We start from the raw sequence: 16,520 nt of genomic DNA on the forward strand, positions 1-16,520 counted from the left end.
CTTAGCAAGTCGTCATTTCCAAAAAATGTAGCTGAAACAAAATCTGTAGGGGATATACGCAACGACAAATCATACGGCCCTTCATTGGCTGACACTGACTGAAGCCAAGTGAAAAATATTGTTTGTGTTTGACGGTGTTGGGAAAGTGTTCTCTTTGGTGACTGATGGCATTTCCTTCACAGTAAGATAATAAAATATACATCAAGTGCCTCTGAAATGTTGTCCACAGCAGTCTCTTGGGCGAAATAACCCATGCTCCACAGACTTTCATGTAGAAATTGTACACATACAATTTTACACGTAACCTTTTGTGATGACCCAGGGGAGGCAATTCAGTAAACTGCTTTATATTTACCTATACCTCAATTAACCTGTAATTCTCCTTAATTAAAATAGCCAATCAATGAAATAGTCACATTAAAAACCGCATAAATACGGTCTGGTATAGCAATTCTTGTTACTGTTTTTCATTAACTGTATAATTTCAACATTTTCAGAGGTAGAACACCCAAGAAAAATACGAGTGACGTAGTAGGAAGGGGCATGCGAGATATGGTATCAGACAGGCCTATTCGCATACTGTACGCATAATAATGTGCACGTAGAATGTACAGCACAAGTCCTTGCGTTTAGTAGGACATTCCAGGGCTTGTCAAACTGTGTAGGTTGTGCAAACATGACAAAGCATCAAAGAACGTTACTAGTGTAGTGAGCACAGACGAGAATACTCATTAACGACTATGGGTAAAGGTTCATTCCAAAGGGGAGGGCGAGACCACCCCTGGAAATGTCGTGCAACTGTTTATAAATACTTATATTTTCAGATATCGTTTTATTGTACATGGTCTTTTTCAGTCTAGTAAAGTTTTAAAACCAAATATCTCTGACTTTGTTCACTTTCTCTCAGCTGTCCTGAAACCCGAATGGTGAAAGTGGAACTCGCTTATGTATATATTCAGTCGTGGAGGTTTCATAGCACGTTTCGTTACACCGTAAACAGACCACAGTTAGCCTACTGAATCATAACCAACGATTGCAGTGCCGTAACCATAAACAAGCCGCAGTTAGCCTACTGAACCATAACCAGCGACCACAGCGTCGTAACCATATACAAACCGCAGTTAACCTACTGAAACATAACCAGCGACCACAGCGTCATAACAATACACAAACCGCAGTTAACCTACTGAAACATATCCAGCGACCACAGCGTCGTAACCATAAACAAGTCGAAGTTTGTCTACTGGACCATAACCAGCGACTACAGTGTCGTAACCATAAGCAAGCCGCAGGTAACCTACCGAATCATAACCGGCGATCACAGCGTCGTAACGATATACAATCCACAGTTAGCCTGCTGAACCATAACTACCGACTACATACCACAATGTATAAAGAAGTCTCTTTCGCGAACGCATTCACAGAAAGAAGATTTACCCATTGACTTGACTGGTACGTGTATGTGGCCTGTACCTGCTTGCTACAGTAGTTAAAATAATGCTCGAAAATGCTGCTACAATGCAATACTACAGAGAATGCCTTTACATCTGACCTGGAATGATAAAGTAATCATTTCAAAGAATGCGAGTTTAAACTTCGATAGAACAGCATGGAGGCTCCCAATGCTGGGATATAGACATAGCCCGGCCGTAGGTGAGAAGATTTTCCAGCAACCTGCGGATGGCCGTGGGTTTCCCCCGGGCGCTGCCCGGTTTCTTCCCACCATAATTCTGGCCGCCGTCGTATAAGTGAAATATTCTTGAGTACGGCGTAAAACATCAATCAAATAAATGAATAAATACATATAGACATTGCTATGTTGTGTCATGGCCACATACCACAGTGTGAGGTGCATGCTTATCAAATAACAGTGTTTCGGTCGCTCGGTCGAGTTTATGCCACCCTTTTAACACTGACTATTCATTGAACACGGGGACGAGTTGGCGGTCCCAGCTTAGTCCCTTATGAACTGGCTTCATATATACAGATAAATAATAAATGTTCAGTTTACGAGCCCTTCTTCAACTTAAGAGCTTGAGAAAAAAAAGTACCGCAATATAGTATATTTGACTGGCAAATTGCAGTTCGAATAAATCAAACGATAAATGTATCCCGAAATGAGGAAGTCGCGTGTTGAAATACACTGAGTTACCACTAACCATAGTTGGTTGCGTCTTTAAGTCAGGTACTTGATGAAGTGCGGTGCATTCTATGTCAGGCACTTGGTGAAGTGCGGTGCATTCTATGTCAGGTACGGTACTTGGTGAAGTGCGGTGCATTCTATGTCAGGTACTCGGTGAGGTGCGGTGCATTCTATCTCAGGTACTTGGTGAGATGCGGTGCATTCTATCTCAGGTACTTGGTTGGGTGCCTTGTATTCTGTCTCAGGTACTTGGTGAGGTGCAGTGCATTCTATATCAGGTACTTTGTAAGTTGCGGTGCGTTCTATGTCAGGCTCTTGGTGAACTGCGGGGCATTTCATGTCAGGCACTTGGTGAGGAGCGGTGCATTTTATGTCAGGTACTTGATGAGGAGCGGTGTATTTTATGTGAGGGGCTTGATGAGGGGCGGTGCGTTCTATGTCTGGTACTTGATGAGGGGCGGTGCATTCTATGTCGGATACTTGATGGGGGTGGTGGTGCATTCTAGGTACTTCGTGAGGTTCTGTGTATTCTATGCCAGGAACTTGGTGAAGTGCGGTGCATCCTTCAAGCATTGGCTCGGATTAACTCACCCATAAATCTGACAATTGTTCAACAACAAAAATCCAATAGAGCTAGGCACAAATACCAATAAATATGAAAATATGAGTTTATAAATAATTGTCTGAATTTGATATTATATTCACAGCAGAAACAAAACGACAGATTGTGAGCTTGCCGTCTTGGAGATAGTTGAAATTGTAAATGACTTACATTTAAATGAATATTTCCGTGAGGGTATAATTTATTTCCTTATTTCTTTTGTGTCTCTTTTTTCTCCAAATAAAGCGGTGTTTCTCATATAAACCAGAGCGACGATATCTGTTTATTTGTATTTATTTGATTTCTTTAATGGATTGGTGTTTCACGGCGCGCACAAAACTTTCACCAACAAGGAAGGCAACTATGTGAGGAAATTTGGGGGAAACACACGACCATCCGTAGGTTTGTGAAAACCTCACCCATTCGCCCCACAGTGTACATGTTTGCACCCTTCAGAAAACACACAAATCGGATAATGCCTCTGCGAATTTAAAATAGGAGAAAGAAAAAATGAATACAGAGACGAGGATTTAAAAACGAAGATAATTCGTCGAGATACTGAAAGTATGAAATAGTTTGCAGAGAACGCCTGCAGTGGTACCGACAACAATATAAGATTCCAAAAATAGCTTCTGCCAAGTAGGCCTATGAGAGAAGTGACATCTGCTTTCGCTTCCAGCCTTCCTTTCTTCTTTGGTCATCAGAACCGGACAGTAATTCATTACTAATTGCAACAAAAGGGACAATGCCCCGCTAGTTACCATTTACAAGGGGGGCAGTAAAGTATATACATTTATGTCATATTTGGCACATGAAAAGTGGTGTTGGGATAACTACCACCATGTAATGGAATGGTGCTTGGCGCAATAGTTACGACGATGCGATGCCCAAACAAATTCAATGACCAGAATGGCTCATCGATTAGTAACTGTAGTGAAGAATAAAGCTTGCCTCGACGGAATGATAGTCCTGAGAGGGAGTTTTTGACGCCACCGTCAGTCGAGCTAACGTACACTTAAGAAATGCAAGTTTTTCCCTCGGATATTCTTAACTGAAAACATAAATTAAACAGGTAAGGAGCTAACTACGTATATATCCCTCAAATTAACACCATATTCTGTTGCATACAGGTCTACCTGAGATTATTCACTTAAATTTAGACTTTCAGTCCTATTATTTTTAGTCCAGTTGTCAATTGATATAATTCGTATAACCCTGCATTCAACCAACTTTAAAACCATGCACGAGTTTACTATCGAAAGACCCAGCAATGCCGCCAAACGAGCACTGTCGCATATGAAAACTGATCCTCTATTGAAACGCAATTTAAAATGCTGCATTTGCCCTATGGCGATACAACAACTAAACAAGTGATCTGTACCTCCTTGTTTTCTACTAAGAAAAAGTTTAGAATATCGAGTTCACCTTGTATTATATTGCCAGGTATTGGAATTCCGTTTTGCGATTTTCGGACTGCACCATAAGTACACAGTTACAGTTTGCTATATCCAAACATTAAGACATACAGATAAGACTGCAAGAAAAAGCCTTTTTGATGGCGTTCTTTTCCGAAGAAATAATTTCTAGTGAACACCGTATCCCTACGTCTAGATTTACGTTTCCAGCTGACGTCATAAATGCATTTATTGTATGTGTCTAATGAACGTTATAATTCCCGTTAACCAAACGTCTTGTTTAAAGTGAACTTAAAGTAAACCACTAAAACTGAATCAATTAATAAAGTAGTATTCCATGTTCTAAAAATATTTCAAAAAATTCTACACCGCTTATCAACAAAATAAATAGAAAACATTCGTCAGTACCTAGTCACTCATTTGGTGATGCCATTTTGCCATGGTATAGCAATCTAGGGTGACATCACAAAACCTAGGAGCTCTGCCGTACCACCGGTATTAAACAATGTGGCAATGAGAAAATACAAACAAAGTATTTGTATAAAGTAAAGAGTATCCGCTCTCTTCCTTGTTCAAAATACCGATGTTTCTTTCAGTTTGGCGCTTGGTCAGACACAAGACCGGCCCCGATAGCACATTTGGTAGAGCGTCCGCTTCGGGAGCGGTAGATCCAGAGTCAATCCTGGGTCGAGTCACACCTAAGACCTTAAAAGAGGAAGTTGTAAGTTCCTGGCTTGGCGTTCAGCATTGAGGGGATAGTGCAAAGACTGGTTGACCCGCATCAGTATAATGGCTCGGGCGGGACGAATTATTTGTAAGGCTTCTCAGTGAAACAGCACTAGATAAAAGAGCGGCAGAAATCCGTCCTGCAGCAAGGGGGCATATTACGTGCACTGTAAGGATTCCATCGTCGTCATATGACTGAAAAATTGTTAAGTACGACATTAAACCCCAAGCGCTCACTCACTCACTCATAGACACAAGCGTCGTATTTTAGCGGCCCTATTCGTCCTTATCCTGCATAGGTGTAAGCATTTGGCCTAGCTGGCTGTACCGGCTTCAGGGAATTCACCGCACTGAACAGGACCTTACGATTGATAACAGATTCCTTCCATCAGATTTTGGGAAGATATTTTCGTACTAAATCTAAGGAAAAATAATGCAAAGTCACAACATTTTTCTTCATGCAAACAATGACTGTCCCGAGGTGGTTTTCTTGCCAGGTCACCCTGACAAGTTACTACAGTATCCTGCCCAACATGTACACATTGTGAAACGGGCAGCCATTTCTCAGTTTCAGTTTCAATATGTGGTCCGAAACGCATCAGTTTAACACTTAAACTAACCGAAAAACCCAATTTATTGCATCGACATCTGTCTGTCCACTATAAGAAATCACACCGACAATGGGGAGCTAATAGTTTGTTTTTTTTGACGTGACATGCAATCATCACATCACACTTTCAGCGCTAGTGATTGGTCAAGTTCATCAAGGCTTCTACTCGGATTGATTTGTCGGTAAGAGTATCATATCCCCAATGCTGAAATTCATCTTCTCGGCTTTCCAAACGTTTAGAATTTTTTACACATTTTTCTGTGATAACTGTGTCCTATCTCATTTTTTCCGCTACATTTCTACTGTACATAAATTAAGCATATAAAGTATATTGATTACTAAATTTGTGCCGAAACGTGCCTGACCTAAATCGCCAACTTTGAGAGGGATATCTTTTTTTCTCACGAAAAGCGCGTATTCGGCTACCTAGGATCCTTGGCAGCCCCTGGACACTCCACCGCCATGCTGGTTCACTGGGTTTCAATCCCGAAATGTATTGCGCTGTAACGTTACCTGTAAGGAGGAAACCCTCAAATCCCACCACATGGACTATAGCGCAGTGTACTGTGGGATTGCAACCAGATGAATCCACAATCTGGTACGCTGAGCGCCAAACGAGAAACCACCAAGACCAAGAACGCCCATGTTAAAGCCCCAGGTATGACACGCCTCCGGCACTGAGGCCGGCATTAGCCGTGTTAAATCAATCCATCTTTACCCAAACAAGGCACAGTTTCCAGGGAAGCGCCTTTCAGAAAGCATACAAATGCATACTGGTGCCTTTAAATACATCTGGTGTTTATATGAATAAGAAACATGAAGCGATGTCTAATCAGCTGGTCTTTTATATAACATACACGTATTGTAGATTTCTTGTGTATTAATCTTGTCCCATGGCCTCATCGGGCATTTATTTATTTATTTATTTATTAATTGTAATGGTTGCCCTAATATCACACCTTGTAGGTTATATGTGAAGGTGTAGAAAGCACAGTCTGTTTTAGTTTCAGTATCATTTAAACAACTGAACTTCATTGCATAGATATGGCTCTTGCTTACCGCGTTGCTAAACGGGTTCCTCCGGAGGTCGATTTCCTCTTGAACCTTAAGGTTGAGGGTATATATATCACCAGCACCTCCGGAAGACAACTAGCCCTTGACAGGTGAGGCTGAAGGTATATATCCCCATCACCAACGGAAGACAACAAGCTCTTGACAGGTGAGACTGAGGGTATATAGCACCTCCGGTAAACGGCTAGCCCTTAACCTGCAAAGCCGGCGGTATATCTCCCCAGCACCTCCGGTAGACGATCAGCCTTTGACCCATGAGGTTGAGGGTAGGCCTATATATCCCCAGCACCTCCGGTAAACGGCTATAGCTGTGGATCAGTAAAGCCGTGGGCATATATCTCAAGCACATCCGGTAAATGGCTACCCCTTGATGAGTCAAGCCGAGGGAATATAGCACCACCGGTAAACGGCTAGCCCTTGACCTGCGAAGCTGACTGTACATATCCCCAGAACCTCCGGTAGACGATCAGCTTTTGAACAGTAAAGCCGAGTGCATATATCTCCAGCACATCCGGTAAATGACTACCCCTAGATGAGTCACGCCGACGGAATATATCCCCAGCGCCTCCCGTAATTGACTAGCCCTTGATGAGGCAAGCCGAGGGAATATATCACCAGCACCTCCAGTAAATGACTACACCTTGATGACTCAAGACGAGGGAATATATCACCAGCACCTCTGGTAAATGATTAGCCCTTGATCAGTGGAACCGAAAGTATATATCCCCAGCACCTCCGGTAAATGACTAGTCCTTGATCAGTGGAACCGAAAGCATATATCCCCAGCAGCTCCGGTAAATGACTACCTCATTATGAGTCAAGCCGAGGGAATATATCCCCAGCACATCCAGTAAATGACTACCCCTTGACGAATCAAGCCGAGAGCATATATCCCCAGCACCTCTGGTAAATGACTAGCCCTTGATCAGTGGAACCGAAGCATATATCCCCTGCACCTCTGGTAAATGACTAGTCCTTGATCAGAGGAGCCGAGGGAATATATTCCCAGCAGCCCCGGGAAATGACTAGGCCTTGACCGGTGAGATTGAAGGTCTTTATCCAGCTTCCACGAGCTAGGATGTGGCATTACGTAATTTGTACGTGAAGTGGATTGTCAAATGCTTGGCGAAGTGTGTTGTTTACCTCAACCTAATAGGCTTGCACCTGTCCGGGGTCGTTTAATGGAATATAACGGTGAAAGGAATACAACACAAAATAAATGCAGGTGGGGAATAAATCCCTGTTGCCACGGTAAATGTTCTGGCAATGAAACAAAATATTAATATTGCCAACAGTGAAGTTGGACAAATTGCGCTTCGTGTAGCAGAGTGGCAGGTGACACTAGGAGACGAGCACTCGTACATTGTTGGGGTATCATTCTAGCTTTCAAGGAACTAAATGGATTCTGGCAAATCATCGAAGCCCAATGCTGTCAGCAAAGAAAGCATGTTTAATGTAGAACTACATGTATTTGATTGGTGTTTCACGCCGTATTCTTGAATATTTCACATATGCGACGGCGGCCAGCATTATGGTGGGAGGAATGCGGACGGAGCCCTGGGGAAACCCACGATCATCCGCAGGTAGCTGGCAGACGATGAAGTTAAATATAGAGTGAAAAAAGGAAAATCTAAGGCAACAGCCATGATTCGGCCAAATGATGCGGGCATTCTCCTGAAATACCACGCCCATGGACATGACGGAAATCTTGAGTGTGTCGTTAACGGCATTCGAATAAATAAATAAATTAATAAAATAATACAGTGTGTATATTCTGTCGTAATTATATCGGACATCTCCAGACTTATGCACTGTGACTATATTTGTTCCTGTCTCTTCTTGTATTTATATTGTTGCAGGTGCACTAAGGAAACACACCGTAAAACCTGATAGGCATGTACATGTTAATATAAAAACGGCTGTTTCACAATTCTAGTAGAGTGTCTTTTATAAAACACCAATGTCTTGGAGAAAACTTTGGAAATGATTTACTGAAAACGTCAATGTTATAAAAAGGATGCCATATTTATGATATATACAGCCCACAGCATAGCCTGTACGCATTTATTATAATAACTAAATGATGGTACAAGTGGAACACGACAAAGTAGGTTAAAAGTAGTCCTGTTGTCTACACAAACGAAACCCTGAGTCAGCATGGTCACCATGCGTACACCAACTATACTGATTTTAACCAGTCCTTGCTTTGAATTGTACGATTTCTATATTTAAACAACGATGTGTCTACCCGGTTTCCTCCCACCCTAAATGCCGACTGCCGGCGAATCAGTGAAATATTCTTGAGTATAATATGGTGTACAACACCAGTCAAATAAATAAATTATTATATAAATAAGTGATATGTGATGCGATATGTGATATATATTGCTTATGATTCTTTATATCTAACAAAAAAAAAAACTATGTTTTCTGCGGGATCGGCCGTAGGCCATTGTATGCTTAATGTATACTTGGAGTTTAACGTTGTACTTATGACGAGCCGCGGGCATCGCGTGTGCATCCCATGTACAGTGTTGTGCGATGTTTATAAACAGCATGTGTTTGATGTTAAACATGAATTCGGTGTTGTAATTCCATGCTTGGAATTAAAAAAATACATGCAAGAAGAAGAGCCTAAGGCTTTGCAATATTTTGATCTGCTCCAGCAAAGGGAACACTTTAGACAATTTAAAGCGTTATGAGGAACCCAATGGTTCGTCGACGTGGCCATCCCTGCAGGAAATGATTCCAATAAACTCATGTGTATCAGCTGAGATTATACGGGTCCTAAATACTGTAGTCCCAGGTATCACACTGTTTTTCTTTATGAGGGCCTATCGAAGCTCGGGTGCACTAAAGTTAAACTTGAGTTCATATTTTGACAACCCAGGGTTTAGCAAATAAAAGCTATAACCTGGCATCGTATACGGCAATGCTGCCAACACCCTAATCTGCAACTCTACGCTATCCCGTTTGTCACAATATACCGTGTCTTTGTAACAGTCAGTTAAAATTCAAGGAGACCTTATGGGACTCCGTTCACAAAGTGATCGCATAAAAAAATATATAGGACTACATTTTGGCAGAGAGCATCCATGCACATATTATATGAGTATACAGATAGACATAACGTTTCTCATGCATTAGCTCAGTATAGAGCACCACCAACAAGCCGCAGGTCGTTGTTATCTTATGTATTGACTTAAATGTACATGATGTGTGCTCTTAAACTCCGTACTCAAAGAGTTTTTATTATTACGACGGCAATGAATTTTACCTGGTTTAAACTAACGCATGCTGTCAGTATAAGTTTACTGTTATAAAAGTTCTTACGGACGGGTATTATAAGAGTCTGACAACCAACATGCCGCTAGTGGTAGTTCTGTAGGCCTAAATCCCACTGGAGTTGACATCCGAATATTGCTGCAGGAATGCATACTCTTTCCGATAGATCTGGTTCATACTTTTTAAAGAATTTCTAAATGTTTGCCCAATTTTTTCAATCTATGTGTCGAAACAGACATTTGTATACCAACAATCAACCAATAAAAACTTTCCAGGTCAATGATCGTGAGGCCAATTCCCAAAACGACATATAACACAAACCACCAAAGAACTAAGAAAGCATGTAAAGTACAAAAATACCACGAAAACATGCAAAGGGAAGCAGTGAGCAGCTTCCAATGATACTGGCAAAAGGCAAGGTATGTTCTAGGCGACTCAGTGAAATCAGTATTCAAATCGTGTACCATGCTAGAATACAAGTTGTCGATAACAAAATATGTATCTCAGTTGCGTTTTTACTGCAACTGTTCATATATCGAACGTGGCGATCTAATTCAACACAATGAATATACGGCCTCTATCCCAAGTCTCAACCCCGTTTCATGACCTACCTGAACACACTGTTGTTTTCCCCACACTGGGGTATATACAGAAGTGTTATTCTCTGCCAGCAAGCAATTCTCAGCGGACGACAAGAATCCGCTCCTTCCTCCATGGTTATATACAGAGCGTACAATCTTACTGAACACTGGTCAAATACAAGAATCACAATGTAGTCCCGACGCTTTACCCCACTCACATGTAGACTCCAGTACACATCACCGCGGTACGGTAGTTTTCTTACTGTTAGTAAATCTCTATTAAAATCATAACAGCATCGTTTTCGCAGACAGGTCAATTTCTTAAGGATCTAAAAGGCTACATGGGGAATCCTTCATTGACATGGCCGTACAGAGTACAGTTGTCAGTATCATCGTTAATAGATTCATCCACCTGTGAACTTACACTTCTTCTTTCAATAAAAATAAGTCTGTCCTGCATTAACAAAGAAACAAACTTAGTATTTCCTTTCCTTCAATCCAAACACGCGGACTGTTTGCAAGTGTTTGAATAACATTGCTGTATTATCAACGGGATATAAATCTCTCCAAAATTTTCCAATTTATTCCCTACCTCAAGAAGCAGAACTGCCTGAATTACATTTCGTGGGGTTGTCATAACTGGGTTGCCAGTCAAGTTCACGTAGGCCTACATATCCGTCAAATAAGTCAAACTTAGAAGGGATTCCCGCTGCGAAAACGAGACACACTCTTCTAACGCAGGTAGTGTCATAGCACAGTAATGCTTCTAACTGGAGAGTTCTCAAGCCATCACGCCCTCCCAAGCAGTTCAAAATTTTGAATTTAGCGCCTCTGTCTTGGGAATATCTGGACCCTATGTCGTTAGACACAGGAATGGTTCAAATTCACCCCTGGAAGAGATAGCAGTAGTTACTCAAAAGGAATTAGAACCTTATTGTTAAAAAAAATCCACGTAATATAACCAATCACGAATTCCGTACCTTTCCTTTCCACACTGCACACCGATTTGTTCATCTGTTCGTTCCATATACATGTATATAGCGATCAATTTAAGTCAGTTATGTGAAACGTGAAAACACAAGAATGTGTCACGTGACTAGCTTATCACTATCTGCATGTCTGGTCAAGTATATAGCGGTTGTTTCGGCCAAAACATCCATAAAACAATGCACCTGATTAAAATCCACATCGGCCTGTGAAAAATGTACGAGTGAAACCTGGAGTATATGTCTCTACTAGCAATCAGTTCGAATCGTTTTTGTCGACTAGATTCATCTGTTAGTAAAATCACTCATGCTCACATTATACCAAAGCTGCCTTCCGTCAGACAGGAATCTGTATACTGATACAAGCTGTACACATGTGTATGCTTGACGCCCATATTATTGCAAAGAACACCTTTTCTATAATTCATAATGATAAACTGCAGGACTTCATTGCCACGGGCGCCGATTAGTTTTGAATAATTAAAACATCACCTTAGACACCGGTGTCCTCGTCTGCAAATCGAGCTAGTGAAGTTTAACACGATGAATCATGAAAGTGTTTTCTAACTTCGCTTAAGGGGCCTCTCTAGCTCGGATGGTTAGAGCACTGACAAAATTGGTTAAAGCGCTGGCACATTGTGACTACCAGACCATTGTCGCGCATTCAAATCCAGCTCGCGGTTCGGCAAACTATCAAATAAATAAAATAATTAATGTCACTGTATATTCTGCTTTCACACAGATAAGGAAAGAAACTGAAGAATAAAAGTTTCGTTTCAAGATGTTTCTGTTGCGTCAAATACTTGTTCCATCCAGTTATACAGGCAAACCCTAACTGAGACATCCACTGAAATCTTTTAGCACATCATATTTATTGTTCTTAAATCGATGTTGTGAGATCGTGTGACCTTGAGCGTGTTGTGTATATGGATACAGTGACTGGAATAGAATAGATCCTTCGCACTGCAAATAATTGTATTTGAAATGAATTCGGATTACCCATCACAAATGCCACGGTGAATCCCGAAAGTACAAAACACTCTGTGATACATGACGCATATCTGGTAGTTCTTGCCAGCCTGCGGGATCCTTTAACGTCCCACCACCAAACACCACAGGCTGGCGCCACAGAAATTTAGACTGGCTCATGTTATTGTGGACACCACTTTATTACATGAGAGCATATGGTGTTCTAATTGAATCGGGGGCAGGCAAGCCGTGCCAGTTGTTTGGATTGAAACAACTTGCTCTTTTAGCCTTTTTAGTTGCATACCGGTAATCCATCCGTAGACAGGCAATGTTGTTGGATACAGCTTTCAATATTTATTCATATATATGTGTAACTTGTCCCATGAATACGTTCACGTGAAGAGAACTCGCTGAAGAGGTCAAGCGGACGCCCTGTTGAGTGTTGTAGTTGAAAAGGCTTGCCTGGACGCCCATGCAGCCAAGTGTTGTATCTGAAACCGAAATTGCTAATTTGAAGGTCTTCCCAAATTTGGATTAAGGTCAGGGCGTTTAACCCACATCACGTTGCAATCAAACATATTCAATCAGAACTCAAGCATGTGGGTGTATGGACCGTTTGTATCAATCTTCAACACTTGTCTGTTGCCGTATGTACCGTGCAGTACACGTACTTCTCGTGACTCGTCTCTTTTTCCGCTATGTTTACTGACCGCCTCTGAACAAAGTTTAACGAAACGTTCGTATAAATATCTCCCTGACTCTTTATCTATGTTTTTATGATATTGCATGCGTTTTCCCTTCAGTGTTCCCCCTAATGTTGCCTGTGGTACAATGAGGACATCGCCTTGTAATTCCAACACGGACACCAACTTCTCTTCATCATTCGAGCTCAGAAGAATGTTTAACGCGGTCTTTACTGCAGAGAAAAACAGAATATCAAGTTGTTAGTCAATGTTTACTCCAATATTATGCTCTGTGTTGATAAGCTATTAAATGCTTCAGACCAATCGAAATCCATAACAAACCTTTGCAATTAGTACCCTTTTTGTCCTTTGATTCGACTTTCCAAAAGTGCTGTAGTACATCAGCATTCAAGCGGACTATACTCATATTGGGAGGAGTTGGAGGTTTTCGGTACAGTGTGATTTTTAGGCTACCTTTTCACGTGGAGAATGGAATTTGCACTTTTGAAAGTAGAATAAGATAAGCAATGTAATAAGCCGCTCCACGCCGTTAACGTTTACCCTCAAACATAATAAAAGTGAAGTGGAAAATTACCAAATTTGATTCAACATTGATTTAGAAGAAACGTTACTAATGTTCCGTTCACGAAACTAAGCAATAAGCGTAGAAATTTAAATTTGTGTATTGAAACTGTTGTTGCTGGAACACAGATTTGACAACTGCAACCAGCTGGGCGCTCAAACGGAACGGGGTAGGGTGTTTCAGATTATTTATTAATTTATTTATTTATTTGATTGGTTTTTTTACTCAAGAATATTTCACTTATTCAACAACGGCCAGCAATATGGTGGGAGGAAACCTGTGTCAAATTAAGTTGACTACAAGTCAGCATTACGAGCGGATACATACACTTATAATATACACGTATTATACAGTTATAATACTACAACTGTTATCATTTGCTGTCGACACTAATATGTGCTATCAAAAATACTTATTTCGACAAACAAAAAAGAAGCAAATTTCATTCATTATTCAAAAACCAATTATATATTTTAAGTATGGTACCAATCTTGTCTGCCGTCTCTGTTGTAGCCTCTTTCAGGAAACACAGATAGATGACTAAACCTCTTCCAATCTGCAACATAAAATTCTAATTCAGTGATTTCTCTTATTCCAAATAATAACTGAAACCCAATGATTTTATCTTTGTTTCCCTAGAAAATACTACAGAGACATGGGTAAACAATTTTGTTACAGCAATAGTCTATATACCTGTCTGTTGTTACCTTTTTGACTTATTAGGTTGAACACAGCACTCAAGAGTTGCTGACGTATTACATGTCATACCACAGCGGTCGGTTATACATGGTTTTTAACGCATACTTCCTAAAATTACATATATAATAGTAGTTACAGCGTGGGGTAGTTAGGAAACACATGTATATGACGTACAGTAGTACATGTGTAACAAATCACACACAGTACACGATACTTTTTCTGACACTGTACTGGCACATAACGTGTTACAGCAAACGTGTTTCTTGATCATAAAAAGGCACGGGAAATTGATTAACTTTTTTTTTAAACCTCGTTGAGAACCACTGAAACCAGCAACCGTATTCTTTGCCTGATTAAACCCTAGCTGTAAGGAATAATTAGGTTTGCGGCTTTGTCTTTCGTCAGATTTATAGTCTATTTCTTATAGAGAGTCGTCTCGATGCACCTGTCTGTAAAATCAGTTACTCTGGCGAACCAAAATTGCCTTCATTCAGTGACACGTAACAACCCAAGCGTATAATTATGACGTCACCCGGGGCAATGAGTTCTCGAAACTCAGCTTATAGACATAAACATTGTGAATTAGAAAAAGTGTTCTAACTTCATTTCCTTACAGTAATATAGACTTCCAACATATCTATGTGTAGACCTTGTGTCGTTACATGTCACCGACTAACGGCAATTTTGGTAGCGAGTATGACTGATTTTACAGAGAGTTAAATATAGGCGACTCGCTAAAAGAAACCAAGACGAATTTTTTACTCATATCTGTCCTCTCAGGCCCCGCCTTGGGCCCCCTCTCACCTCCCTGTCATACTGATCATTGCAAGTTTCATTGAAATATTTTTGTACAAATGTTGAAATTCATATTTTATCTGTGAAGTGGGCAAGACGTTCACCGGTACGTGCAGGAAGCCCCCACATGGATGTTATGGTGTGAACTAATTCTTGTTGCTCATCGTGTCATTGATTACATCAGCCATTCTGTGCTAGTTTTAAGGAAACTGGCATTCATACATCGTTCATACATCAATATGTTTGATTTCCCGCAAAGTATATAAATACATCAGCTTTACATTTGCAAAATATCTAAAGTTCAGTATTAGAAAATACAACACGTATAGTTATGATGAATGCACTCCATATTAGCCACTCAAGCAATGGTGCAGTTCTTACTTCAACATACTTGGCTTCAGAAGTTTCTGTTTGGGGCTGAACTTGCAATCTTGCCGATAAACACTGCTGTAGGACAACACGAGCCTTTATAATAGAAGTCGCCGTGTCCGATTGTGCCATGTTGTAAAACGTCTCGCTGTTGTGGAACTCTCCTGCTTGCGGAGATACAATTGGTTTTCGCTTCCAGGCTAGTACGTTTACATCGAGTAGCACTGGGTTGTTTACATCAATACAATGACATGGTGAAGTTCTACAACGTACGAGTTTGAGTTTTTAAAATGGCTGCCGCCATGTCAGGACACGATCGGTCCAGGAAAGAAACTTCTGATTCTGAAGATGATCCAGTAGAAAACCTCATCAACAAAACTGGCTGTGCCAAGTACCATTATGCCGTCCAGGTAAGCCGACGAGGCTGTTAAAAAGCAAAACAGATTTCTTACACGAATAACTTCAGCAAGCAAATATTTCACCTGAATATTGCAAACGTAACTGTCACAGTAACTAATCCTAAAGTGATACGTTGCCATAAGAGTTGCGTCTGTTGCAAAGTTACGCACGGTGTGTAGATCGGACCCCTCATGTTCATTGTGATTACGAGTAGCGGTGAATTACTGAACGTTCTTCGACGCCATATTTGTGAATGTCTCTCTCCAGATCTCCATGAACTGAAGCAGTCCAGAGGGGTTGCACGTGACATCATGATCACTTTGTACGTTAACCAATTCATACCATATACCGTAGTCAGCCATATTGGAGGCCTGTTAACATTGGCTGGTATAGCCAAAGTAATCCAGGATTACTGCCAGTAGTAGGTCAGTCAATGAATTCCTGTATTGCAAAGCACGCCAAGCCCACAACCTGAATCACCAGGTTTGTGGTGAGGAGCACTTCCAAGATCTAATTTTAACTGGCGATAAATTTTTTTGACACAACTAGCATTCAAACCGGTTTAATCATAATCCCAGGATGCCATTACACTGAAATTGAAGAGT

General features: G+C 40.9%; 1 protein-coding gene across 1 annotated transcript; it reads right to left on the reverse strand.

Moving 5' to 3' along the window:
• Window positions 1-12,748: 12,748 nt before the first annotated feature.
• Window positions 12,749-15,653, reverse strand: LOC135467993 (D-aminoacyl-tRNA deacylase 2-like). The gene is made up of 3 exons (XM_064745976.1): window positions 15,529-15,653; window positions 14,140-14,209; window positions 12,749-13,303 (listed from the first exon to the last, which is right to left on the reverse strand). The coding sequence occupies exons 1-3, from the start codon at window positions 15,646-15,648 to the stop codon at window positions 12,972-12,974; spliced, it is 522 nt and encodes a 173-aa protein (XP_064602046.1). The 5' UTR covers window positions 15,649-15,653; the 3' UTR covers window positions 12,749-12,971.
• Window positions 15,654-16,520: the final 867 nt, after the last annotated feature.

Source organism: Liolophura sinensis, chromosome 6 (assembly GCF_032854445.1).
Source record: "Liolophura sinensis isolate JHLJ2023 chromosome 6, CUHK_Ljap_v2, whole genome shotgun sequence".
Lineage (NCBI taxonomy): Eukaryota > Metazoa > Mollusca > Polyplacophora > Chitonida > Chitonidae > Liolophura > Liolophura sinensis.